We start from the raw sequence: 27,557 nt of genomic DNA on the forward strand, positions 1-27,557 counted from the left end.
TAACGTCTTAAAAATAGATCGTTTTTATTGCTATGACTCTCAGGATGGAATAGTACTCAAAATAGGATTTTTTTTTTTTTTTACATTTAAGGCAACAGGGACATTATACCGAGCCTTACTTGGGGGAAAAAAATGGGAAAACAAGGTTTCCAAGGTGACAGCTACTTGGTTTTGAGGAAAGATTTATATTCTAGACCTGTACAAAATTGTAGCCAACAAGCTTTGGGTAGACAAGGGAGTTGATTGTGTTTACCTCTATGCTCAACCCTGGGCTAGTCAGACCCAGAATCCCCACGTTCCCCACTCAGGACTATTTGAGCATGACTGACCCAAACTTTGTTTTTCTAATTTTTTAATATTCGTCATCTTTGCTTCACTCTTAAGTTTATATTAAATATACTTCCAACCAGCTAATATGATTACCTCAGTGTGGGTTTTTTGCCTGGTGGATTATCTCTGTCCAATTTATAATACCCTACCTCACCCCACATTCCCCAATACCCTTTGAAAGCAAATTCATCATTTTTCCTTCAAGAGGCATTTTACCCAAATGTCAGTAACTCATGATGTGCTATTATGGTGTTGAATAACCTTTTTGAATTTATGCCTTTCAAGCCCATCCTAGGCTGAATTTCTAGAATAAATTCCAAAATGAAGAGAATGGGGTTTTACTCATTTTTATTTTTCCCCCATGTAACACTAAGAATTTCCTACTCCCTTTCTTAATTTTGCAATGCCACCCAGCCACCCTAAATTTCAGCTTCTTAAAATGTTAGTCCTAGCTATAAAATAACCTCTCATGCCCAACTCCCTCCAGTTAAAGGAGGGGCCTAGGACCCAGAAGCTTCCCTCCTCTCTTGGGTCCTAGAGTTTCGCTGAAGTTAGTGTTTGTACAGCATCCTTCATGGGCCTGTGGCATGCGTGGATGTGGAACTCTGCCAAGATCACACAGCACAATGTCCTCATTCACACAGTGAAGCCTCTGAAGGCTTCAGCTGCTACCAAAGTACAAAACGGCCCGCATCTTCTATGGTTATAGCTTTGAAATCTTCCATTTCAACACGTCCATACCCAGTTCATGTAGTAACAACGACATAAAAATAAACTTAAACTTGTAAGAAAAACATTAACTTAATTCACAGCCTTTTCCTACAATACTCAGTGTTCCAACAGCTCCTGGGAACAGGGTATATTAGTAGTAAAAATGAAATTTAAAAAACTATGATGGGTGTAAAAGGAGTCCTTAACTCCTCCCTTCCCCTACCTGAATAAGTAAAGGATTTTCCTGAAATGAGTTTGGGCCTGTAAAGGTAAGACTGTGGACCTGCAGGATGCAAAGTGATGGGAAGAGACAGGACAGCTAGCCATGTCTCAGGTCTAGCCTGGAACATAACAGGGAACTGGCAGCCCACATGGGGCCACACAGGTCTCCTTATTAATTCTGCCCATTTCAGAACTGTGTTCACCCTAAGGAAAGTTCACGACAAAGCTGTACATTATTGTGATTTTTTTCATCCATACTCTCCATTCCCTCCTTTACAAGAGTGAGAACACATCTCAGTCCATTTCCTGGTCTGGGCAGCTTGAAAGGCAAAGAGTCGCTCAGGTGCTGTCTCTTCTCAGAGGTTGAGTCTGGCAACTACAAGGTGAAGCACTACTGCTTGTATAGCAGATACCTCTGGCAAAGTGGATCATTTGACCTGTGTTTGAAGTGCTTTCAGTATATGAGGACAGATAGCAAGTCCCTCCCTCCTGGCCAACAGAAGGAAGACAGTGACTTAGCTAGGAATTAATTTACCTTTACCTTGTAAAGCACAGGTAGTTAAGTAATGAACTTTCCTATGAGCCAACAGATGCTTTCCCTCCCTGTGTACAACTCTTCCCTTTCCATTTAGGTTTCCATGTGGTTTGTAACAAGGTTAATTACAAGTCTAAGTTCCTGTGCTGAATTACTATTGGTGCATCCAAAGGCTTTGCCTGCTCTTGCCCCACAGAAGAGATGGCAGAGTAGATGGTAGGTAGCTATGGGACACAGATCCCTCGTGATTCACAGTACTCAGGAGTAACAGGGCCATAACATCCCCAGAGGGGAAGGCTCCATGTTCAAAGCCAAAGTTAATGATAAGCAATGACTTGGCCTAAATTTTTGAGCCCCAAATTAGAAAACCTCAAGCTTCATTCACTATTAGAAGGCATGATAACGCCAGTGAGAAAGTCCCTGTTCAACTAGCAAGGGAGGAGAAGGTGATCCATAAAAAGTTGTGGGTTTTTTTTCTTCTTTTGTAAACACATTTCTGAGATGATGGCTAAACCACACTACACAGGGGAAAGAGGAAAACATATTAGTTGCACAGTTTACATTTCAAATCCCAAATCTATTTATATATTTACATGAAAGAGGATACCCTGATTAATTGGTGTCTATTCCTATTTCTATACATAGGAATTTCTTCACTCTTGAATTCTGTATCAAGGTGCTATAGTAAAAATACATTAAGTTAAACAGTAAAAAGCTAGTACTGAGATAAGAGGCATGACCCATCCATTGGAAGGTAATTTCCCTCTACTGGGAGCATTATAGCGTAGCTGTGTTCTGGTCACAGACAGGAAAGCATCAATGCTTAGCTATTCTGAGGACAGAATTCAGCAGGAAGGAGGCAAGAGAAGAAATTAATGTAAAAAGCCCAGGATCATAAGTCAAAGTCCTTAATTATGACCAAAAAACCCCTTATAAACTACAACAGCTGATTTTTTTTAACCTATAGTTAACTGTCTTCTTACCTAAGCTTGTAGTCCTCAAGAAACCCAGCCCAAATGAATGGGCAGGTGGCTACTGTATGCTGCCCAACCTGAAATGCTTCATATGAAAGTGGGTGCAGTCACCACAGACACGAGAGGAGTCCCACCCTTTCCTGCAAGAAGGAATTGCTACACTTCCTGACAAATCCCAAACTCCTGGACCCAGTGACCTTAGCATAAGGACAGTCACCTCTGCTGAAGAGATGCCCATTAAGGCTCCCATCCGCTAAACAGTCGGGTTAACACAACTCAATCTGACCTCTGAGTCAAACAGACCAGCTCCTGGCTAGATTCCAGTCCAGTGGATGTGTCTGCTCCAGAGGGTGGGCCGACACAGGTCTTAGAGAACTGCTGGGGTCCTGGAGAAGAAACTCACAGATTCTTCCCTACTCTGTTTAAATATCTACTGTTCCACCCTTGCAAAAAATACTGCAGGCATTACAGGAGGGTGAGTAGCCCTTTGGAGACGTAATTTGTGAAAATGAATTTGCTTGCAAGCTCTCGGGCAGCATGGGCCCTGAGGAAGTCACCAGTCCATCTCAGGAGATTCAAAGAAAAAACATTATACTAAGTAGCCGCCATTCACTTACTTAAAAAAGGATTTCCAGGCTTCATTTTATAATTTAGCTTTCAGCTGACTAACAAGCTAGCTCACCACTTTTCCCCCAGAGCTCAAAATTGGTATGAGAAACATCCTTTTGTGTCACTCTGTGGTCCCTACTTAAATGAACAGAGACTTGCTCTAATGGGCAGGAAAAAAGACTTGATCTCAACAGTTCTGACCGCCCTAGATCTCGACCTTTCAAGGTCATCCATCAGCTTCTCCTTATAGGAAGATGAAGATCTAAGGCCACGCTAGACAGATGGTTGTCTTATTTTTGCATGAATTAGGGAAAAGGACATACAGACGGGGCATGTGGGGTCCATCTCCATATTTCCGGATCTCAATGCACTCCTAGTAAACACATCTACAAAGACTAAGCCCCCAAACCTGGCAGCTCTGAGAGGAAGAGCCCTACCAAATGTCCCACCATAGCAGGATACAAAACCAAGGCAGTCTCTCTTACCCTTAGGGAAAAAAAGGGAAGAAAGAAAATTACAAAAATTACATCTATAGGTAAGTATTAACCATCTTCCTTCGTGTCCACTTAAAAAAATATGAGGCCAGTGGAAGCCTGGAGTGCACTCCGGGTTGCTGTCACCCACGTTAGTGGCTTGCCAATTCCATGCCAGTGTTCCTAGGGACAACAGGGGTTGTCAATGACCAGCATGACGTCAATGCCATAGGCCTCCAAGAGGTCCATAAGAAAGCTCCGGTCTCCTTGCGGGTCCAGGCCCATGCCTCGAGCATGCTCTGCTGTCAGAGTTTTGTCCTGACTGGCAGACACTTCCAATAAAGTTTGAAATATCCGGTTGTTTTGCTCCAGGAAAAACCTGCAGTTGCAAGACAGGCAGGGGAGGGAAGAAAAGACAAGAAGAATTCACGAGATAATCCCTCAAACTGGAACCCAAATTGATAGTTTTAGCTTTTTTTTTTTTTTTTTGATATTTTCTGGTACTGGGGGCTGAACCCTGGTCCTGGGCACTGTCCCTTAGCTTTTACTGCTCAAGGTTGGTGTTCTACTACTTGAGCCACAGCTCCACTTCCAGTGAAAAATATGAGGCCCACAGCCACGGCCCAGGCTCACTCACAGCACAAACAGGTCTTCTTCACAAGGGCTGTAGTCTCCTTCCACTTCCTGAGAGTACAACAGCATCTGCCTGTTGGGAAGAAGATCTTCATCAGACAGCCTGACTACAGGGACCCAGCCACAGGCATATCAGCGCCTGCACATCTACCAATGGGCCACATCTCCCAGGAAGCAGTGGGCCCCACCTAGAGGCACAGAAACAAGGGCAGGAAAGGAACAAACAGGGCGACACAAAACCCCAGGTCCAGGGGCTGGGAGTTTGGCCTAGTGGTAGAGTGCTTGCCTAGCATGCACGAAGACCTGGTTCAATTCCTCAGTACCACATACATAGAAGAAGGCAGAAATGGTACTATGGCTCAAGTGGCAGAGTGCTAGCCTTGAAGAAAAAGCCCAAGGACAGTGCTCAGGCCCTAAGTTCAAGCCCAAGGACTGGCAAAATAAATAAACAAACAAACAAACAAACAAACCACCCAGGTCCACGTCTCCAGGTAATCAGGCAATGGCTGCTTTTTTCCTAATTGTCCACCAAATCAAGATGATGGTGATGATACCACATATCTCACAGGATGACCAGATTATTGAGACTTACATGAAATAATACATTAGCAAGTTTCTAAGAGGTATTCACATAGTGAAGATGTTCAATAAATGGTTGTTACACACACACACACACACACACACACACACACACACACGAGTCATCAGGAGAGTTTCTGGAAGCTAGGGCAATTTCCCTTTGCAGGACTTCAGATTCCGAAGCTTGTCAGAAATCACCCATGTCTGTCTTAAGAAAGGATGACGTGCAGGCCGGGCTGTCCCATGCTGGAGTACCCAGGCAGCTTGCATACTGGCAGGTGAAGGGGCAGCTGGACAGGCTTTACCCAGTATGGTCCTGAGAAGGTCGAACACCCAGACCCCTCTCAGGCACAGCACTCCAGCTGCCCCTCCCTACCTCTGCTCATTGAGCCGCCGGTACTTCTCTCGATCCGCACTGTTGATCTTCAGCAGGGGCTGCAGATGGTCGTGGTGTGTCTTCACATTCTGGTTATCCACATAGACATCATAAAGCTCCTGTTTCTCCTCGAATATCTTCTCCGTGGTACCTGAAAACTCGGACCCCAAGGAGCCACTGAGAACACTAGCTTGACCCCACTGGGGGATGAGGGAAACCACCAGCCCCAGGGTGTGGGGGGAGCAGGCAGGCCCCAGACTCACAGGCCACATAGGACACCTCGACCTCCAGGCTCTCAATGTCAGCCACATTCACATAGAAGAAAGGCTTGGACTCTGGGATAGTGCCTCCAATGCCAGGCAGGGACACATTGGCCAGGCAGCAACAGCAGTACACTGGGGGAGGGGCAGGAGGCAACAGAAGAGGTGAGATAAGTGTCTGCCTCACATTCCTCCTCCTCCTCCTCCCTGAAGCCTGCTGGTCAACACCACAAGGAAGCGTGGTGCTGGAGATGTGGTTTGTCATGATGACACTTGGTCCCCAATGTCACAGTTCTGACAAACGACTGGCTTTGAAGAGTGTCAGGGGCTCCACCCTCAGGAAGGGGATACTGTGGTTCCACAAGCGGGTTGCTTATCTAGAGAGCAGTTGTTCGGACGTGAGCCTGGCACTTCCTCACACATATGCCCACTGTACTCTTCCAACACCAGCCCCTCATCAAGAGCTGTGCAGATGCTAGCGCCACACTCTTGATTTCTAGAACCACGAGTCCAGCCTCTCTCTTGGTGAATTATTCTAGCCACGGGCATTTTGCTAGAGTAACTGGTAACGAACAAAGAACGAACGGAGAAGCCCGAGGGCTTTGAGTTGAGCCATCATGGTGACACAGGAGGCAGGAAGCTTCCAGGGCCCCTTAGAGAATGTGGCTCTCCTAAAGGCCACATCAACAAGGCACCAAATCAAGTAGATGTTCTTCACTCTTTCACTGGTCTTGCTAAGAGTTTGACAGTGCTAACCTACCCCATTCTCAAGACTGACCTGCTGTATCCCCGCATTCCTAGTTTCCCCTTTCTGATACATCTACCTCAGTTTCCCTGCCCTACCACAGTGTGCCTGGCATATCACTATTCATCCATACTTTCTGGGTGAGATCATCCATCTCACAGCTGTCACAAGTCTTCATGCTCCTCTCAGATCTGTGTCAGCCAGACAAGACCTTAGCATAGATTTTCTTGGCAAAATCTCAGCCAGTGCTCTCATTTACCACATCTCCCATCAACTCCATCAAACCAACCCTTTCACCATTTCTCCTGGGTCCTTCAATTTGGCAGCCCACCATCCATGTCACCACACACTCCTCCCCATTAGCCCTTCAAACACATCACAGCCTTTACACAGTGTGTAAATGACAACCGGATCCATTTATCTTCTCTAATTTAACCAAGGCCCTTATTTCTCACCAGGCTACTGGTCTATCAGTCTCTAAATCAATTTTCTCATGACCTACATTCTAAAATACAAATTTAAGCCGGATGCAAGTGGCTCATGCCTATAATCCTAGCTACTCAGGAGGCTGAGATCTGAGGACCACGGTTCAAAGCCAGCCAGGATACAAAAGCCTGTGAGACTCTTATCTCCAACTAAGCACCAGAAAATCCAGAAATGGAGCTATGGCTCAAGTGGTAGAGCACTAGACCTGAAGACAAAACTCAGGGACAGAGTCCTGGCCCAGATTTCAAGCTTCAGGACCAGCAAAAACAAACCAACAATTTAATCAGCCCACCATCCACTTTTTAGCCCTCAATCTCTTTGATATGATCCAAGTTCTCCCCAACTTGGCCAACAAAGAAAGATGGAAGCAGTGTGTGTTCTGTGAATTTGGCACAAAGCCTTGACAGAGGCTTCCAGTTACCTCGGTAGCATACAACACCCACTGGCGGGGGAGAAAATATCAAAATGCGCTTTCGAAGTAAGGCGAACTTCCAGAGAATGAGGATCTGCTCTCCGAAGAACTTTATGAACTGAGACATGCAGCCAGCTGGGTGTGTGATCTGTAAAAACATGAAAAGGGGCCAGGGAGGAAGGAGACAAGGGGAAGTGAGTGACTTCTTTGGAGATACCAGCCTATGCCAGGAAAGCACTGGGCATGTCATCACAGCAATGCATCAGCCACAGCCCAACACCCTTCCCAAGTCAATCCATCCAGATGCACAGTGAGCAGAGGTTTAACCTGTTACGGAAAGCTAAAAATGTTCTTAGTAAGAACATATTAATGACTTTCCATAAATAACAGAGAATCTTATCAAATTAAGTCATCCCATAGCAGCTTCAGAATATTGTTCCAAAACCCATTTCCTCACCTGCCGGGTACCAAAATCTAATGTTTACTTCTTAGACATAACATGGCAATATTTGCCTGGAATCTACATATATCTTCCCACAGATTGGGAAATGATGATACCTTATACCTCATACAATATAAATGATAGGTAAATACCATTGTTCCATAGTTCTGATGAGGATTTCTCTCTCCCTTCTTGCCTGGCCCTGGTGTAGCAAGAAGCTCTTTAGATGTGATTCTCCATCTTGGTATTTATAGCCTTCTGCTATAAACACGCAATTCTCTCTTGCTTCTAACAAAGAAATATGACTACATTCCAGAATTGAAACTTCTGTGATCAGGCTACAAAAGATAACTAACTCTTCCATCTTGCTGAGTCTCTCAGGCTAGCTTTGATGAAGCAAACTGCTACATGGTTAAAAACCGAGGGCAGCTTCCAACAGCCATCTAGGTTCTAAGGCCTTCAATCTGATCCTGAAAACTTCCACAGGAACTTAGAAGTGGGTATTTCCCCTGTTGACCCTTCTAATGAGACTCCAGCCCTGGCTGACTCTTGTCTTGTGGATTCATGAGAAACAATGAAGTCAGTTAAACCATGCCTAAACTTGTAACTCACAAAAATTGTGAGTGAGTGAGTGTGTGTGTGTGTGTGTGTGTGTGTATGGTTTTAAGCGCTTTCTTGGGGCAATCTGTTAGGCAATAATAAGTAGACAGAACAAAATAGTAGTTATTGTCTATAACTAATATACCTATATATGTTATATTATTATATATTAGTATATATATATACACACACACACATAAATATCCTTTTTCAGCTTTTTCGATCAGAATTCTAACTCCTGCATTATTTACTACCCTACAATGAATTATTCTGAAATATCTAACATGGTATCTATTTGCCCAATAAGATTCTGTTACTTCCCAAGGCTTCAAATTACATGCTTTAGTATCTAAGGTTTTCTACAATCTGATTTCACTGAATTTTTTTCCTCTTCTCTCTTATAGCCAGGGGATTTTAAAAATATATATACTTAAATAATTTTATGACCTATGCACATGCCTTTTGCTTTCCTGCGTCCCTATCTTAGCAAAGGCAGTTAAGTAATGCAAGAAATGAGCACTGGTTTTGGCACAATTCCTATGTTTAAATTTTGGTCCTATTTCCTTTTGGCTCTAAGAAATAAATCAAATCACTGAACCCTTGATAAGTCTTAATTCTCAGTCCCTTAAATTAGAAAATGAGGGATAAAAATCCCTTTCCTTCTCTCCAAATTGCTCATGTTTTTCTCCCAGTCTGGAGTTGATATCTCTCCCTTTCTAGCTAGCCAAATGATTCAGCAACCAACTCCTCTTCCTAAACACCCCCCTAAATTCATGCCTAGTTTTTCCTCCAAAGAGTTCAAGTTGTCCACTGAAACATCCTGTGACTAGACACAGAGGAGAAGAAAAAAAGACATATCTTTCCGGCACTTAATGTGTGGCTACGAGTTTTCTTTTGTTTTTAAATTAATAAATATTTCAAAAAATACAAAATAAGACAGTATCAAAAACAAAACAAAGAATGACCACATCTTCCCTTTACCCTCCTGAAAGTCCATCACAAATTGGCCTATTTTCTGTGACTGTGACATACAATTGCCTAAGTGTCTGGAAGGCATATGGTTCCAGATAATTTGCCTTATGTTTCAACTAAACCCAAAGGTTTATGCTATAATCCAAGTCTACCAGAATCAGACTTTTTATAAGATCGCTAGATAATTAAACATGAATCCATAATCACTACCCATAGATACCAAGCCAGGAGTATGCAAGAGACTGATGGACCATACTTTCATCTCAGGGTACATGTAGCGGTGGATGGAGGGCAGCCAGTAGACAGGGGGCAGGTTGCTGCCTCTCCCGGGGCCAGCATGGAGCACTCCTTTCTTGTCTTCATAGAATGCAGCCAGGTGAGAGTAATGCCCTGGAGTCTCCAGTTGGTGCCTGTGCAGAACACACATGCGCAGTGAGAACAGCTCTGGTTACAGCAGGTCGCATACCAGGCCTCATTCCTCCAGTGCTAATCACCTAATGCCCCAGAACATCTGTCCTTTGAGGCTTCCTTCAAGTGTGCTTGATATTATAGATGGTTCTCAGGAAAAGCTCAAATGGGGGGCCTCAAGCTACAGGGTAGCCCCATGAAACATGTTCTCTTTCCTGTGGAAAATGGACAGAATTAATAGGCTGTGACTAATGTGTATTGTTCTTGCTTTCCCAAAAAAGGTAAGCCAACATCTTTTGATTAATAAGAAATAATGATTTGAAAAAGGTTCTGTCTTATAAGAATATTGAAAGTAAGAGTTGCAGATGAGATTCAAGTCAGTATAAAATGTCAGAAATCAGGATCAATATAAAACACAGATCAGGGGCTACAAAAATCAAGTCCAGTTAATGTATGCCAAGTCATTGCTGCAGAAAAGTACTCTGCATACACTTGATTTATGATGTTTCTTTCCGCTTGCTTCGTGGCACAAGTCTCTCTTCTCATATCACCTCCAGGCCTCTTTGAGCACCAACCTGGAAAACCATTTTTAGCTATGCCTCCAAATGTAGACACCACTAAAAAGCTAATTAATTCAAAGAAGGAACAATAAAGTTGAAAGACAGTGCCTGGTAAAGTGCATCAATCCTGAAACTCTAGATTACTTGAGAGGTAGAGGGTAATCACAAGACCCTCTTCTCAACCAATAGCTGGGTGTTGTACACCTGTCCAACTCAACTACAGCAGGAAGTATGAATGAGGAGGATCACAGTCCAGGGAAGTATGAGACAAAAGTGAGACCTGCTCTTGAAAGAGCAATAATATCTGAAGGCATGGCTCAAGCAATAGAGCCTGCGTATAGAAAGAGCAAAGCCCTGAGTTCAAAACCCACAGCGTTATTACAGGACAAAGATAATATTTACAACTCATATGACAAAGAACAAATGACCATATGATATAACAAAGTCTCCGACATTAATAGGAGGAGGTTCACAGGACAGGAAATGCTAAGACAAGAAATACAAATGACTGGGACATAAAGAAGTTCAACCTCACAATAACAAAAATGGAAGCTAGATCTATAGTGACGCTTTGCTTTTTATCCATCACAATGTTAAATCTAAAAGTCTGATTTTGAGTAGGGAACACTGTGTTGGAACAGACACTCCCCTGCATTATGGTCATGCATGAAAAGGGATGTATTGTATCTTTCTCACTCTGTGTGCTGGAATGCAGATATAGAAGTGATAACAAGCTTTTGACACCTGCATGAGAACACCTAAAATCACAAACATTCCTAGGTGATGGGAAATAAGGAGTGGCAGGTTCCTGAGTAATTGCACAAAACACAGAAGGCTACTAGTTTAGATCACTGCCTTTTATCTCTACACTGTTTCAGGAAAAGCAACCCTTCTATCTTGAAGTTCTGTGACTGCAACTCCTGTACCTTGAGGTTCTGTGACTGCTATTGAATCAGAATGCTGATTAACTTATTACTTTCTCATAAACCTTGGTTTTTGAGCCAGGAGTTTGTATGCCCTTTGGGAAATCAATATCTTTACAGGAATAATTTCTTAAAGTGTGAGAATTCCAATAAAAAGATTCCTATTTCGAACTCCATAATATTACTTTTGAGATATAAAACAGAAGTGACTTGCATGAAGATGTTCAAAGTAACTCCAAAATGTAGAGAATTTAAAAAATTATATGCTGAATGCTAAAATGCTCAATCAGTAGAAATAAGCCTTCTTGCTGTTCTTCTGGCCTATAAAAGCAAAACTATGCTTAATATATTCCATTAAAATAACCTATTCAAAGCAGTAAATCTCCATAATTATAAGTTCTATTTTGGTAAGATAGACACCGTTAAAGTTGTAAGTATTAATATTTGGGAGAAATTTTAATATTTACAGTTATGAAAATATTTAATTAAACATTCCCAATTTTTCAACAACTATGATGAAGACAGATCATATATATATAATTTTTTTTTTTGGTGGGACATGGGGCTGAGCTTGGCCTGGGCTCTGTCCCTGAGCTCTTCAGCTCAAGGCTACCGCCCTAACCTTGAGTCAAGCCCCACTTCCCACTTTCTAGAAGTCAATTGGAGAGAAGAGTCTCAGGTCCTTTTGTGTCCAGGCTGGCTTTGAACCTTGATCCTCAGATCTCAGCCTCCTGAGTAGCAAGGATTATAGGTGCGACCGGCAACAGATCACATTTTTAAGATACAGGCTACAGTTCTAGGCATGGTGGCAACACGCCAGCACCCAGAAGGCAGACACAGGCATATGACTTCAATGCCAGTTTCAGCTACAAAGTAATCCCTGTCTCAAAAATAAACAAACAAGCAGACAGAGAAATACATCCATATATGTACAGGATAGAAAAATTGACATATAGCATCAATGCCCCGTATACTCAGACTCAGACACACACACACACACACACACACACACACACACACACACACACACACACACATTTTTTTGAAAGAGAGGGTCTTCCTATGTTGTTATTAATACAAATGGAAAGTCTTAAGTTCCCTGGCTAAAACACCACCGTAACCAGCTGCCAAGTACACTGTCTTCAAGTATACAAACACACAAATAGGAAAAAGGTAATGCTATCATTTTGTGATGCTTCTAAGATAAGAGATGAATTTCTCCCTCATAATTTGAAATGCAATTAAATTACTTTCATAATGAAAAGTGTAACAAATAGTTCTGCAATTTCTGTTCAAAGTTATTTTCCTAGTTGAGCTCACGCCTATAATCCTAGCTACTTAGGAGGCTGAGATCTGAGTATCATGCTTCTAAGCCAGCTCGGGCTGAAAAGTCTCCAAGAGACTCTTATCTCCAATTAACCACCAAGAAACTGGAAGTGGCACTGTGGCTCAAAGTACTAGCCTAGAGCAAAAGAGCTCAGGGACAGTGCCTAGGCCCTGAGTTGAAGGCAGAAACCAACAAAAGAAAAATATTTTCCTACTACCCTAATTAGTACAAGACTCTCCATATCTATCTCTATCTAAATATGTATCTATCTAGATATGTATCTATCTCGCTATCTACCTAATTATCCATGTATAAAGAGATCTCTAAATAAAGAAATAAATCTCTAGACATGTTTCATTTATGTGATCCATCTAGATCTATTTATCTATCTATGTATGTATGTGTACTATACATATAAAAAGATCGATCTAGATATATTGGTTTTGTCTATCTATCTATCATCTGTTATGAATGTTTTGTCTGTCTAGGGTAAGGAAGTAATTACATTGCCTTGGGGTAAACAAAGAAAAACCAAGCATGAGTCAACAAATTATTTAATTAAACAAAAGTAATGACAGTATAAAAACTGAAAGTGAGATGTCCTCCAGCTTTCCTTGTGGGAAGAAAACTTATTTCCCAAGACACTGGCTGAGAAAAAGGACTATACCACTTGAGGCTTGGCCCAGCGCCATGGATGCTCTTGGAGTGGCATCCGGGCATCTGGCACATGCCCCTTCTCTCTGGGCAGACTCTGCCACTACCCACACACAGATAAAAACCACCTACCGAACCTGGTTCTCCAAGAAGTGCATGTACCGGTAGAGCAGGGTGTAAGAAGGAGAGAGGATACCCACAGACTTCATTCGTGCACCACGCTCCAGCTCACTTTCCACGGGCATGTTGGCAAAGCAGGCCAAGCCAAAGAAGGGTCCCTTTCGAAAATAGCTAAAACAGATCAAATATGTAATGTCACTGGAAATCAGGAAGGGAACATGATTTCCTCCTCTACAACGCAATTCCACACAAAACCACTGTGTCCAGAGCCCCAAATCAAAAAGTTCAGCCTTAAAACAAACCAGTCAGACTCACAGAGGAGAGACGGCCAGGAGTCGAACACTCCAGAAGTCTCCAGCGGAGGCTCCTCAGCAAGGTAGACCGTGGCCTCCAGCAAGCCTGGCTGCATGCTCGTGTGGACACACAGCCCTCTTCCCCTGCTCTACAAGTACTGACTTGAGCAGAAAAACCAGAGCCTTGGGCCCCTCAGAAACCAGTGCTCTGTTTCTGTAGCATAAATCATGATGATTCCTGCGAACCTCTGAAATGTTCAACACAGCTGCTATTTTACTTCCTCTCCTTTCTTGTACTTTTGCATGTCAAGGTTTCTGCCCAACAAGGAGATTAAAGCTAATGAATTACTCCTAAAGTCTTTCCATTTGTTCCCCCTCACGAAAGACACAAAGCATCAATTACACAAGACTGAAAATCAGCCCTACTGTAAGCCAGAATTGCACATCTTAGCCCATATGTGTTTCAAGTTACTCCACAGTGAGCATTCACAGGAGAGAACAGCCGTGGCCGTAGATATTAGCTGTCAGGGCATCATGAAACCCATCGAGAACTTGAAAATGAGCATTCTTCTTATTGGAATATTGATAGAACACAAACTTTTATTCATGTTTCCAGATCATGTGCATACACTACCTGAAGACTCCCTAATAATTGGTCTTTTGGGCTCTGGAGAAAGTGAGGGGAGGGAGGAAGAAGTGGGTTAAGAAGATCTGGGTTCATGGGGGCTGGGAGTTTGGCCTAGTGGTTAAAGTGCTTGCCTAGCATGCATGAAGACCCGGGTTCGATTCCTCGGTACCCCACATACATAGCAAAAAGCCAGAAGTGGTGCTGAGGCTCAAGTGGTAGAGCTCTAGCCTTGAGAAAGTCCAAGGACAGTGCTCAAGCCCTGAGCTCAAGCCCAGGACTGGAAAAAAAAAAAAAGAAGATCTGGGTTCAGAAGTACTTACATGAAATCAGATTGAATTTTATGGGATCCACTGGCCATAGACTTAAACTCCACACCTTCAAGATCAATATCTTGAGGTAAGCACCATTCTACCATGTTTCCTGTAGGAAGGAGAGGGTATCGCTTAAACAAAACAAAATCACTCAAAGAAAAGAGCCGAGAGCTTACCACACATGGCTTCTGAAACGTGTACTGGGGACTCGGCCTGACTCAGGACGACTGAGATGCCCACAGACTTACCTCATCCAGCACCTAGGAATTCCTGCAGAGGGTGCTGAGGCAGGCAGGGAATCCGTCTCCAGCTTCAAGCAATCTGTCCTTTAGCTGATGGCCTTTGTTCTGCCCTTCTCAGCCATTCCCAAGTCTCCTCTCCTCACCTTACTCTCTCAATGTGATTTTCTTTGACCCTCCTGTACCATTTCACCATCTCACATTCTTACCTAAATCCCTTGAGATTCTTGTCTCTTATCACTTTCTTATAGCTGATAATGATTTTTAACAAATCCTCAAACTTAAAAAAAAAAGTCCATTTGCATTGACCTCTTTCTGGCATTTGCTTCAAAAACTTCTTCCTTGGATTCCCAGATAGAGTGCTACTTTGGCTCTCTCCCTACTTCTTTGATCAATGTGGTTTCTGCTTCCCTCTGACATTAACCAATCCCCTAAAATGTAACCATTCCTCAGGGATCAACTATCAGCACTTTGCCTCCAACGTTCTAGAACTCACTCAACTCATCATGAATTTCTGAATCTCTATTGAGTGAGATTTTGGAGATACAAAACAGGTGAGGAAATAGTGGCCACAGAGAAATTGGAATGCGGAGATAAAGAGATAGAATAGCAGCAAGAGTTCAAGGCGATGAATGCTATAATGAAAAATAAGGCAGAAATTTAGAATCCAGGGATGACTGGCCTCTGCCAGACTGAAGGAATGACAGACTGCATAATCAGCCAGGTGATGCACAGGCCAGAGAGAGTGCTACAGAACCAGCTCTACGGTTCTCATGCACATTTGAAGACTTTCAGCAATGAACACTTAGCTATCTGTAAGATTTTATTCTGGAGCAAATTTATTAATCCTGTAAATCGTAGATGTATTTTGTACAGGGCATCAGAGAATACACACCCAGTCTCAAGATGTAGCAGACATCTTAGAAGACTGCTTGACATCGCAGCCACCAAAAGTTATTTGTTTGTTTGTTTGTACCAGTCCTGGCTTGATCTCAGGGCATGGGTACTATCCCTGAGCTTCTTTTGCTCAAGGTTCACGCTTTACCACTTTAAGTCAGAGTGCCACATATGGCTTTTTTTCCCCTAAGTAGTTTATTGGAGATAAGAGCCTCACAAATTCCTCTGACTGAACTGGCTTTGAACCCTTTGAACCAAGATCCTTATATCTCAGCTTCCTGAGCAGCTAGGATTACAGACATGAGCCAGGCCTAAAAGTTAAAAGTTAAAAAAGTTAAAAGTTTTAAGCATCAAGTTCCCTACGTTCTCGGTTTTTTTTTTTCCTTTTACCAACTGTATACAGCCCTTCCATAGTCCAGTGGGTCTTTCCCTTATTAAATGAATGCGGGCAGATGGGAAACTTACTCAAGCAACTCAATCTTCCTTCATCCTCCCACAAAGATGATTCTGCTACCGCGCACCAAAGCAAATGGCATGTCCAACATAATGGCAACATGTGGCCAATACAGAAAGTAAGACATCCTTGGGGCCACAACGATACTCGGTAAGTTCAGTCTCCTTCCAACCATCTGTATCATTAAGAGTTCAGCACTTTGTTTCCCCGCCCCATTTCTTAGTACCTATGGCCTGAGTTCACCCCATTCTTATAAGGTTCAACTGGCTCTAACCTTGTTATTTCTTTTTGCCAGTCCTAGGGCTTGAACTCAAGGCCTGAGCATTGTCCTTGGACACTTTTCTCAAGACTAGCACTCTGCCACTTGAGTCACAGCGCCACTTCCAGCTTTCTCTATGTATGTGGTTCCTGGGAATCGAACCCAGGGCTTCAGGCATGCTAGGCAAGCATGCTGCCACTAGGCCACACTCCCAGCCCCCTGGCTCTAAGTTTCTTTCCTCCAGCCCAGCCTGTCCACAATTACTCAATAACTTGTGAAGCATTTATTTTGCTGAACTTTGCATTCCCATATAGTCAAGGACACAAATTCTAACAATTTCCCAAAGTAAATTTAGCTGGGTAACGAGTACCAGCATCAAGAATAGCAAAGAGCATCCTTTGAAACAGCAGCCCTAATTAGAACCATTCCCCACCCCCCAACCCAGCCCCCACCAAGTCACCTATACTTTGGACAATGACTATGATCATGACTCTGGAATCAGCTTTCCCTTCTTTTTTTTTTTTTTTTGCCAGTCCTGGGCTTGAGCTCAGGGCCTGAACACTGTCCTTGGACTTTCTCAAGGCTAGAGCTCTACCACTTGAGCCTCAGCACCACTTCTGGCTTTTTTCTATGTATGTGGTACCGAGGAATCGAACCCGGGTCTTCATGCATGCTAGGCAAGCACTTTAACCACTAGGCCAAACTCCCGGCCAGCTTTCCCTTCTTTTACTCAAATTTTTTTGCAAGATTCATCCATGCTTATGTATCAGTAATAACTTGCTCCTCTATTACTTCTATCATGAGAACATAGCACTTTATTTCTCTACTTATGTAGAGCTTCCGATTTAGACTCATTTCAATTTAAAGCCACTACCGTCAGCCCTGCTTTCGACATTTCTGGATTTCTTGCCTGACGCCCTCCTAAGTTTCAGCTACTCTCCTTCCTAACTCCACCTTCTTCCCCTCCACACCAATCTACCAAGTAGACCTCAAGTTCCACCATCAGATGCAAAAACATAGCCTTATATAGATTACCTAGTGACAATCACACTTATGTAAGATCAAGTCATGCAGCAGCTGCTTTCACGTCTTCTCTAGCTGTTCTGCTTTTCTAGCTGAACCTCTATTGACAGAAACCCACACATTTCTGTTGACCACATCCCTAGGAGAAGCACTGCTTTAAAAATGTTGATATCAGGCCAGGAGTTTGGCCTAGTGGTAGAGTGTTTGCCTAGCATACATGAAGACCCAGGTTCAATTCCTCAGTACCACACATAGAGAAAAAAGCTGGAAGTTGTCCAAGAATAGAGCTCAGGCCCTGAGCTCAAGCCGAGGACTGGCAAAAAAAAAAGAAAAGTTGATATCAAGGCCCTTCAATGATTCTAAAGCTTATGTCAATGGGGCTTCTGCAAAAGGGAAATGTGAAAAAAAAATATGGACCAATTCTTCTAAGTTGAACAAAGGTAAGTATGTTTTCATTGTAAGACTTCTTAGCCACCACATATTGTGAGTTTGAAATCTATTATAGAGTGCTTCATGTTTGCCCAAGTCATTTGGCCACGATGTGTGTAGGGGGGAGGGGGGACTTTGATTTATCCTTTGATGGATTACTAATTGGAAGACTTTGCTGAGAGGCAGAGAAAGGCAGGAATGGGATCTGGCTGGAGGAAAGCGGTGCCGCAAAGACTTCTATAGCTTGGAGATTATAGCTTGTCCTGGTCTTCTCTTTCTTCTGCTTCCTGGCCAGAATGAAGTCAGTTGCTCTGCTCTGCTGCACCGGCACCACCCCAGCCAGGATGGACTGCAACCTCTAAACTAATAAACCAAAACCTTAAGTTGCATATAGACAATTCTGCACAGCCACAACATGAGAGATTTGTAGATGAAAAAGAATCACGTGAATAGATGTCTGGCACCGCCTCATTAAGGAATTGCAAACTCAAGCAAAAATGAACTGCTACTACACACCCATTAAGCTAAATATCCCAAATACCCGAAATACTCAATGAGGAAGAGTACTGGACCCAAAATTCTCATGTGTTGCTGGTGGGAGTGGTTCAATCACTTTGAAAGGCATTTTGGGTAGTTTCCAACAAATTCAACATACTCTTATCATATGACCTAGAAAACATCTTCCTTTGTAGGTATGCAAATTAGTTGAAAACACGTGTCCACCCAGAAGTCTTTATATACACATTTATATACTAGAGTACCTGTGTTCATGGATGAGCACATTATGTCATTACAATAAAATACTATTGTGCACTGACAAGAAATACACTATTGAGCCACAGCAAGACATGGAGGAGCTCCAGGCTAAATTATTTACTGGGAAGATGGCATACCATATGACTCTAACTATGTGACATTTTAGAAAAGAGCAGAATTATAGATACTATGAAGCAATTGGCGAGGAGGAGAGAATAAACAGGTTGAGCACTAGGGGATTTTCAGGACAGTGAAACTTTCTTGTTGTTACGGTAAACTTTTTCAAATCCACAGAATGTATTTCGTATTTGCTTACATACCATGTCAATCACCAGATATGCAGGGGAATGCAGAAAACCAAACTTAGCTGAATCAAGCCAACAGGAATATACAAAATGCAACCACCTTAATTCTTTTCCTGCTACTTCAGGATTATGTGTTGTGAGTCCGCCCTACCAACATCTAGAGTTACACCTTTCAGTCTGATGGTAGATGGCACTTCTTCCATTATTTCATTGTCACTCACTCAACCCACCCCACACTCATGTCCATGGGCAAACCCCATGTTTATTTACATATGCAAAACTGCCCTAGGCTTTTCAGTGAATTCCTATCTTCTTTTCCTGACCTTTTTTTTTTTTTTAACTTGTGTTATTGACAGGTGTTCGTTTTTGTTGGTTGTGAGTCTTGAATTCTGGGACTGGGCACTGTCCCTGAGCTCTTCAACTCAAAGATAGCATTCTACCACTTTGAGTCATAGTGCCACTTCCCGTGTTCTGGTGGTTAAGATAAAAAGTCTCAGGGATTTTACTGCCCAGGCTGACTTTGAACCGAATTCCTCAGATCTCAGCCCCTAAGTAGATAGGATTACAGGCATGAGCTACCAGTGCCCAGCTTATTGACAGTTTGTGAGGGTTGTGCTCATCAACCCATTTTCCTCATGAGTCTTACTACTTTCACCACATGATTTTCCATGTTGGAGAACTTCAGAGCACTTATTTAATGTTGCTGAGGAACTAGGATTATAAGAAGCATAAAGTCAATATGACAAAATGTCAACAGATGGGGTGTGTCTCTGTGAAGGACATACAGGTTCTCATACAACTTAGGAAAGCAACTGAAATGCTAGAGATGTAAAAGATAGAAAGGACGCCAGGTAAGGTGGCTCATACCTGTAATCCTAGCTACTCAGGAGGCTGAGATCTGAGGATCAAGGTTCAAAGCCAGCCCGGGCACAAAAGGACCTTAAACTCTTATCTCCAATTAACCTCTAGAAAATGGGAAGTGGGGCTTAGCTCAAGGGTAGGGCAGCAGCCTTGAGCTGAAGAGCCCAGGGACAACGCCCAGGCCCAGGGGTAGGGCAGTAGCCTTGAGCTGAAGAGCTCAAGGACAGCGCCCAGGCCAAGTTCAAGCCCTGTGACCCACCAAAAAAAAAAAAAAAAGAACAAAACCAAGAAATAACAGAATATGCCACAGTTATTATGTTGATTTAAGGACATCCATATAAATTGGAAACCTGTTTATACATGGAAGTTGTAGAAGTTTAAAAGAAAGTGATTTTTGCTTACACAAAGAACTATTTATCTTAGGCTCCGTATTAATACTCCATTGTCTGTTTTTCTTTTTTTCTTTTTTTTTGTGGGTCATGAAGCTTGAACTCAGGCTGGAGCTCTTCAGCTCAAGGCTACTGCCCTACCCTTGAGCCAAGCCCCACTTCCCATTTTCTAGAGATTAATTGGAGATAAGTCTCAGGTCCTTTTGTGCCCAGGCTGGCTTTGAACCTTGATCCTCAGATCTCAGCCTCCTGAGTAGCTAGGATTACAGGTGTGAGCCACTGAGCCCGGCTTCAGTAGTCTGACCACATTAATAAAAACTTCAAGGTGCTGGAGCCTAGGAGTCAGCAAGGAGAATCAATAACAGAGGACCCCTGACCTTTCCCCCCTAAGCTGTACTCTTTTGGCAAGTCCTCCCTCTTCTTGGGCCACATCCTGTGCCCATCACAGGGCTTTATCCAGCCTCTTCTGGAGGAGTATTTTCTGAGGCGTTTACACAACCCCAGGAGAATAAAGGTCATAATCTACCGTGTATATATTCAACTGGTCACTCAATAAACATTGGTGGAGCCCAACTTGGTAGCACGGTGCCAGGGGCTGAGCTCATAAAGCAAACACATCCCTCTTTCACGAAACTTGAACTAAGAGACTCAGACTGATGGTTCAATGACCAGGGGAAGCCAGAGGGCTTCTGTGCATGCAGATAATGTGAACTCACCACTCCACTGCTCCAAAGATCAGCCTACAGGCTGTGTGTGTAGAAGGCCTCCTGAGTGGATGGTTTAGAAGCTTTGAGACTGAGATGTAGACTGTTTCACCTACATACAGACTGCCTCTGCCCCTCCACTGTTCTGCTGAAATGTTCTAGCTTGCTGAAATGATCTTAATCCCTGGCACTCTAGATGTGCCAAGCAGCACTTCTTAGGAAGACCTTAGCTGCTGCTACCACTGACCATTAAAAAAAGCAACCATCTGGAACCCAAACAATCTCTGTCTGATGGGAAACCAGGCTCCTCCCTCTTGATGGGTGGCTTCATCAGTGCACTTCCTCTTCCTAAATGGTGAATGGTGAGGTCACAGTTGGCCAGGGTTTACACTCTCTTCCAGCAACTTCTGGCCTAAGGGCCGATGGAACTTTACAGAACCCTCCTCCAACAGGTGCTTTCAAGTGTACTCTTTCTATCCATCTGCTTCCTCCCCGTGCACAGATTCCTAAAGTCCAGCCAGGAAGCAGAGAGATTGCTGGCTCAGAAATAAAGGCAAGAGTCCAGCTGTCTTATCAGTGGTACCAACAAGTTTCCTTTACAGAATCACATTTTCTCTTCACAATCACCAAATTCTAGAAATAGAAGGAACTTCAGAAGAGTGTTTGATCCTGACCCCAACTAGCTTATATCAACTGACTTTTGGTTTGAAAAATAGTCTCAAAACCACTCCAGGATGAGAGGACAACCAAGACAAAGGGAGAAGGAGGCAGGATTGAACAGCTTTGAGTCGGGAGAGATTAGTCTGGTGATTCCAAGTCAGCCATATGTCAACTGATGGCTGAATTCCAATGCCTTAATTTTAAACAGAAAAACAACCTTCCAGTTCGCAGACTCCATCGATTTTCTTAGGAGCTGACCCCACTGCTCTTTGAATCTGTGTTTTTCATCATTAAGTGATGACTGTTGGGAGAACCAGAGGAAAAGTTTTCAAAGCCCACACACACCATAGTCCCTGGCATAAAGGAAGAGGCAGGTGGATATTACAATGGATTCCTCTACTTTTCTCTCAGTCTATTTTTAAGAGAAGAAACTGAATTCACAACAGATGGACACAAGCTGACTCTGCCCTGCAAACCACAAGCAAGGTGAATCACCAAACCAGCAAAGATTCTGTCAGTGTGGAATTAATCAGATCAACCACAATTGTATTTCTGCCAACCTTGACACCTGATGGAGAAGGCAGAGAGAAGACAGTGACAGAATTAATCTTTCCACAAGACCTTTTAGGTGGACATCAAAATTGGCTTTCCTTTGGCCCCCCTGTGAACTGGGAATTCAAAAGACTGCTCTGTACATCTCCAAATTTTTCCATTCACATTCTACTTTATCAGCTCCTCCCCCCAACATAGTTAGTGCCATTTATTTTCTCAAAGGAGTCAGCTGGTATGGGCAATACTCCAGGCTATGCCTTGGCCATCAGCCCTCACCCTAAGGCACAATGAGATTGTGCCTTTCTACCCTCTTTATTGTTAAGTTCCTTAACGGTATGGGGGAAATCTATAGAGATTAAAATCAGTCTGTAGAGAAATGGGGAAGGGGTGACATTGTCCAAAAAGAAAGGTCCTCTTTACCTGAAGTATGTAATTTGTAGCCCCTCTGTTCAACACTTTTATAATGACAAGAAAAAAAATTGTTTTTGCCAGTCCTGGGCCTTGAACTCAGGGCCTAAGCACTGGCCTTGGGCTTTCTTAAGGTTAGAGCTCTATCACTTGAGCAACAGTACCACTTCCAGCTTTATTTCTATGTGCCGAGGAAGTGAACCCGGGTCTTCGTGTATGTTAGGCAAGCATTCTACCACTAGACCAAATTCCTGGCCCCAAGAAAAAATTTTTAAAAATTAGTATGTAAGATTGATTTTAAATATACCCACTTGATAAAAGCATAGGGGCATTCCAATGCATGACATTAAATTGGTGTTTAGATGCAATATGGGCTACAGGCCAAGGGAGAATAGGTCATAGGAGTAAACAAAGAAGTACATTGAAAATCTCACACAATGATAGGTCCTGCCACCATCTCCCTCCTTTTTCACGTCACCCCAATAAAACACACAACATGGGAATCTCCCCCCAGACACCCATAAAATAACCCTGCTTCAAGCATAATAGTATAGAGTATATATAAATATATATGCGTGTGTGTGGAGGTGTGTGTGTGTACGTGTATAAAGAAATGGTGCAAAGGGGTAGATTCAAAGGTGACCAGTCACTACAGGTACAAAGCTTCACTGGCTCAAGCCCCATGCTCAATCCTCAATTACACTGAAGTGCCAGGATGATTCCTTTTAACTTAATTAAGCAGAGGAAAGAAACTTTTACTAGAATCCCAACGAATAGGAAATTAAAGTCAGGTCCTAAATTCTGTGGCTGAACACAAAAATAAGTAAGTAAGTAAATAAATAAATAAATGTAGTATTCTGCCAACCTCTTCTACTCCGCATGCAGAGCTGGCATCTAGGCCTGGCTTCAATAGCAGCCTTGTAGCCAGATGGCCAGCTCCATCATCCACCAGCTAGCTCTCTGCTCCACACAGAGACAGAGAAACAGAAGGAGGAAGAGAAGGGAGGAAGGAGAGAGAGAGAGAGAGAAAGTAGATATATACACAAGGAACTTCACCTTGAACTTGAAGCCCCTAGTCTTCACATTATGTGTAGATCCAACAGCCATAGTTTAATGTCATGAGTACAATGAAAATAATTTCTCTGTACAAAATCATCCTGCCTAGCTTCCTAAAATTTGTATTTAAAAGTGCAAAAGAATTACTCTTATTCCTATTCATCAATAAAAGAATCAATGAGCATATTCTTATCCAAACACACACACACACACACACACACACACACACACACACTAATAAGGACCCACTCTTTCTTACATCCTCTTTCTTATACAAGTGCCAAGCTATAAATTCCTCCTGCATTCACTCTCTGTCTTAATTTCCTTCTACCCAGTCTCCCCATTTTTCCATTTTTCTACCTCCATGTCTCCATCTATCTCTCATTTAGACACATGCTGACACAGTAACCTACACTGCCCATGGTCTAAGCAGAAAGTTACTGGAAGGTGGGAGCTCCTCAAAGTTGAAACTGAAGCCACAGTAGGACCATAGCTAGGAAGGGAAACCACAGACAGAAACTGTAGAAAAATTCCTCTGACATGGTAACTTTAATATTTGTTGCTTTTGACAAAGAAACAAGGTTCACTTTACTACTCTGGGTAATACTGGGTAAGAAAGGGAGAAAAGTCTAGATGGTCCTATATAAACAGAAATGTAGAGGGTCTGTCTTTGGAGGGTCTGCCTTAGGAGGGTCCCCAAGCATATGTAAAACAACCAGTACCTATCATGAGTTAAGAAAGAAAAAAAGAAGGGGCGAGGAAAGGACGAAGGGAGAAAGGGAGGAAGGGAGGAAAGGAGGGAAGAAGGGAGGAAGGAGGGGAGGAAGGGAGGAAGGGAGGTTGTTGGTTCCAGTATGTGCTACCTGTAGAAGGGTTTTGGCACTATTGTAAAATGGGTTTCGTTTGCATCCTGCATGCACAATTGAATAGGTATGTACCGAGGATGTAAGCGCACTGGTTGTGATGCTCGTATGTAAAATTACATTTTTATGGTGGGTCAAAGTAAGAAAAAAAAAGTTTGAAACCTCCTGGCATTCAATGAAGAGGATTCAGAAAGGTCAGGGTTCTCCACATAAACCCTGTCCCTGGAAGAAAGACTGCAGAATCCTGGACCAAAATTACATCTCTTTTACTGTCATCTTAAACAAATAAACCACGTCCTATCTGTAACCCTTTCTTCAAATCCTAACCCCCTTTCCTCCCACACCACCCCATCCCTCCCCGCGCACTTGGGAGAACCAGGCAGAGATCTTCCAATAGCCCATTCCCAAACAGTCTCTCCTGGGGGTCCTTGAGCCCTGGTCTCCCTCCTTCCCCTCTCCAATTGGCACATCTTCCTCCAACACAGCCCCAGAGTTTGAGGCCACGGGGCGTTTAGCAGCGGTACGGCCACTCACTGCCTTTTCATTGAACCCCATCAGAGAAAGTGAACTTGGCCGCTAGGAAAGTTGCCGGGGTGGGAGCGACGGTGGCGCGCGGGGGCCGGGAAGGTCGGGCCCGGGTCTCTGGAGGCGTCGGAGGGGGGGTGCGGGGGGACCCCCTCTTCTTCACCCCATGACCCCCGCCCGCTCCCCCCCCTGCCCCGGCCGGCGAGGAGAGAAGGAAAACAAAAGCCAGCGCGCCCGCGCGGCCGCCCACCGGATCCTCCGCCCCCGAAGCCGGGCGGGCTGGAGCGGGGCGCGCGGTGCCGGGGGAGCCGCCAGCCGCGGCGGGACCCGCGGCCGGATCGGCAGGGCCGCGAACAAAGCCCCGGGGTCCGTGCCAGCGGGGCGCGCCGAGGGGGGGGGGGGGCCGGAGGCGGCGGCGCAGGTGTGTGGGTGCGGGTGCGCGCGCAGCCAGCCCCCTCTGCTTTTCCCCGAGGGGGGGGCCTCCCGACCCCGTGCTCCCCGCACCCTCGGCCCCGAGGCGGTTCTCACCCGAACGGGGATCGAAGGTGACCACGAACACGGCCACCACCTGGTCCTCCTCCACGTCGCCCAGCTCCAGCCGCCCGGGCTGCAGCAGCACCTCGCGGGGAGCCGGCTCCGCGGCCGGCCGCGCGCCCCCGCCGCCTCCCCGGGCCCAGCCTCCCGCCGGCAGCTCCGGGGCTGGCGGCGGAGCCACGCCGGGGCCCTCGGCCCAGCGCAGCAGCGGCGCCGCGTCTCCCTGCTCCACCATGGCGAGGCGAGGCGGAGCCGCGGGCCGAGGGGCGGGGCCGCGGGCGCAGGGCTGCGGGGGGCCCCGGGGTAGCGGGGCGCGGCGGAGCGCGGGGCTGCGGGGCGATGGAGCGCGACGGGCGGCCGGCCAGGAGACGGCGAGCCGCGGGGCTACGGGGCGCCCCCCTCACCCGCCAGCGGGCCGCACTCCGCAAAGCGGGCACTGCGGGGCCACGCCTGCCCCGGGTCCCGGCCCCAGCCCAGCACACCTGCCCCTTCCGCCCGCCCGGGGCCGGCTCCGAGTCCCGGGGCCCAGCCCGCCGCTCCGCCTCCACCGCTGGCGCTGCGCGCGCGGGTGCCAGGTGCGCCTCCCGGACTGTCCACCCCCGCGCGCGGGGCCAGGCGCCTTCCCACCCAGGATTCCGAGGCAGAGCCGTGGCCCTGGGGATCTTGATACGTCACCATTATTTTTAAAGTCCCGTGGACGTGAAGACTGAGACACATGTGTTACGTAAGCCTGAACGCGTGGCCCACGCCGCCTCTAGACGGAGAAGGGAGGCCAAGGAGATGGAGTTGGCCAGGTGTGGCGAATGTGCCGTGCATGGAGAGGGGACAGGGCTCTGGGGCTGGGATTTGACTCTTCTGAACTTTCAATAAACCGGGAAGGAAAAAAAAAATCACACACACTCGGGGGTATCGAGCTGGGAGGTCCTGGAGCCTTGGTGTTCCCACAAAAGACCAAGATGAAGTGGCTTAAGGGACTAGGAGGAAAACCGCAGAAGCTTGATAGACAGCGTCAGGAACCAGTGTGTGCCCGCAGGGGTTTGAATGAACTTTTAAGAACCTTCAGTGGCACGATCCTTGAGGTTCAATTGAAGACACATAGAAGAAAAAACAAGGCAGCACAGTCACACAATTCATCCGCCATCAGGAAGGCTTCGCTTCGCCCCCTTCTCAGAAGACTCAGTGGGGTTGGTTCTCTGTCAGGTGTACAGCTCCACCTCCCACCAGCCAGAGATGCCATGATTACAGGACTTAACCCTCTTCCCAAGGAGCTAAAATAAGAGACTGCCCGAAGCCTCCAAACTCCATGATACAACAATAAACCATTTTACCCGAAACAGTAGGGATTGAGTTGGTCTTTTATTTAATACAACCTGCCCTGTCCCCAGTCAGTGGCACACACACACACACACACAGTCACTGGAATGGACACAGTCCAGCCAAGGGCATTTGAGATTCTATCAGGCTGAGTATAACTGAACTCTTCAGGCCAGATTCCAAAGCCCAGGGCCCAGACAAAAGTCTCAAGGTTAAGAGGCCCCAGGTTTATTTTAAAATACAAAAATGGAAATCCGTACGAAATCTTCAACCAGTTCAAACAAATTTCTATACCTAACCCTGTTTGTGCAGGAGGTTGGATTGCCACAGGCAAGCCTACAGAACTTAGACTTAAAAAAAAAAAAAAAACAACTCTGTCATTTACTATAATGTTGTATCTGCAAATTGAGGATTTGTTTAGATGCCTTTCTCTTCGCTGTGTTTACATGGTGAAATTATGCTGTCTATCAAGGTTGTATTCTTTTTCCTCAATGTGAGAATATGAACATTTTGACATTCTATAGAAAACATTTTACATGAATTGTTTTGATGGTTCTCATTATATGTATGCCTACTAATGTATCTCACCATCTGTCACTGTTGGATAAAGTCTTTTCCTTTTTGCTGCGCTTTAAGTTTTGACCAATTTTCATTCTTGCTTCGCTGTATGGCCCTACTCTGGGAATAGCAGTGAGACAGACATCTTCATCACTCTTAACATGGGAGGTAGCTATCAGTCAAGAGAT

At 44.7% G+C, this 27,557-nt stretch overlaps 1 protein-coding gene across 1 annotated transcript; it reads right to left on the minus strand.

Annotated features, from left to right (window-relative positions):
* Nucleotides 1-282: 282 nt before the first annotated feature.
* Nucleotides 283-25,732, minus strand: Dennd11 (DENN domain containing 11). Its single transcript, XM_090333424.1, has 9 exons — nucleotides 25,492-25,732; nucleotides 14,593-14,692; nucleotides 13,364-13,522; nucleotides 9,616-9,769; nucleotides 7,355-7,493; nucleotides 5,706-5,837; nucleotides 5,443-5,593; nucleotides 4,492-4,560; nucleotides 283-4,233 (listed from the first exon to the last, which is right to left on the minus strand). The coding sequence occupies exons 1-9, from the start codon at nucleotides 25,730-25,732 to the stop codon at nucleotides 4,038-4,040; spliced, it is 1,341 nt and encodes a 446-aa protein (XP_090189550.1). The 3' UTR covers nucleotides 283-4,037.
* Nucleotides 25,733-27,557: the final 1,825 nt, after the last annotated feature.

The sequence above is a fragment of the Megascapheus bottae genome, chromosome 5, assembly GCF_031878675.1.
Source record: "Megascapheus bottae isolate mThoBot1 chromosome 5, mThoBot2.hap1, whole genome shotgun sequence".
Classification (NCBI taxonomy): Eukaryota; Metazoa; Chordata; class Mammalia; order Rodentia; family Geomyidae; genus Megascapheus; species Megascapheus bottae.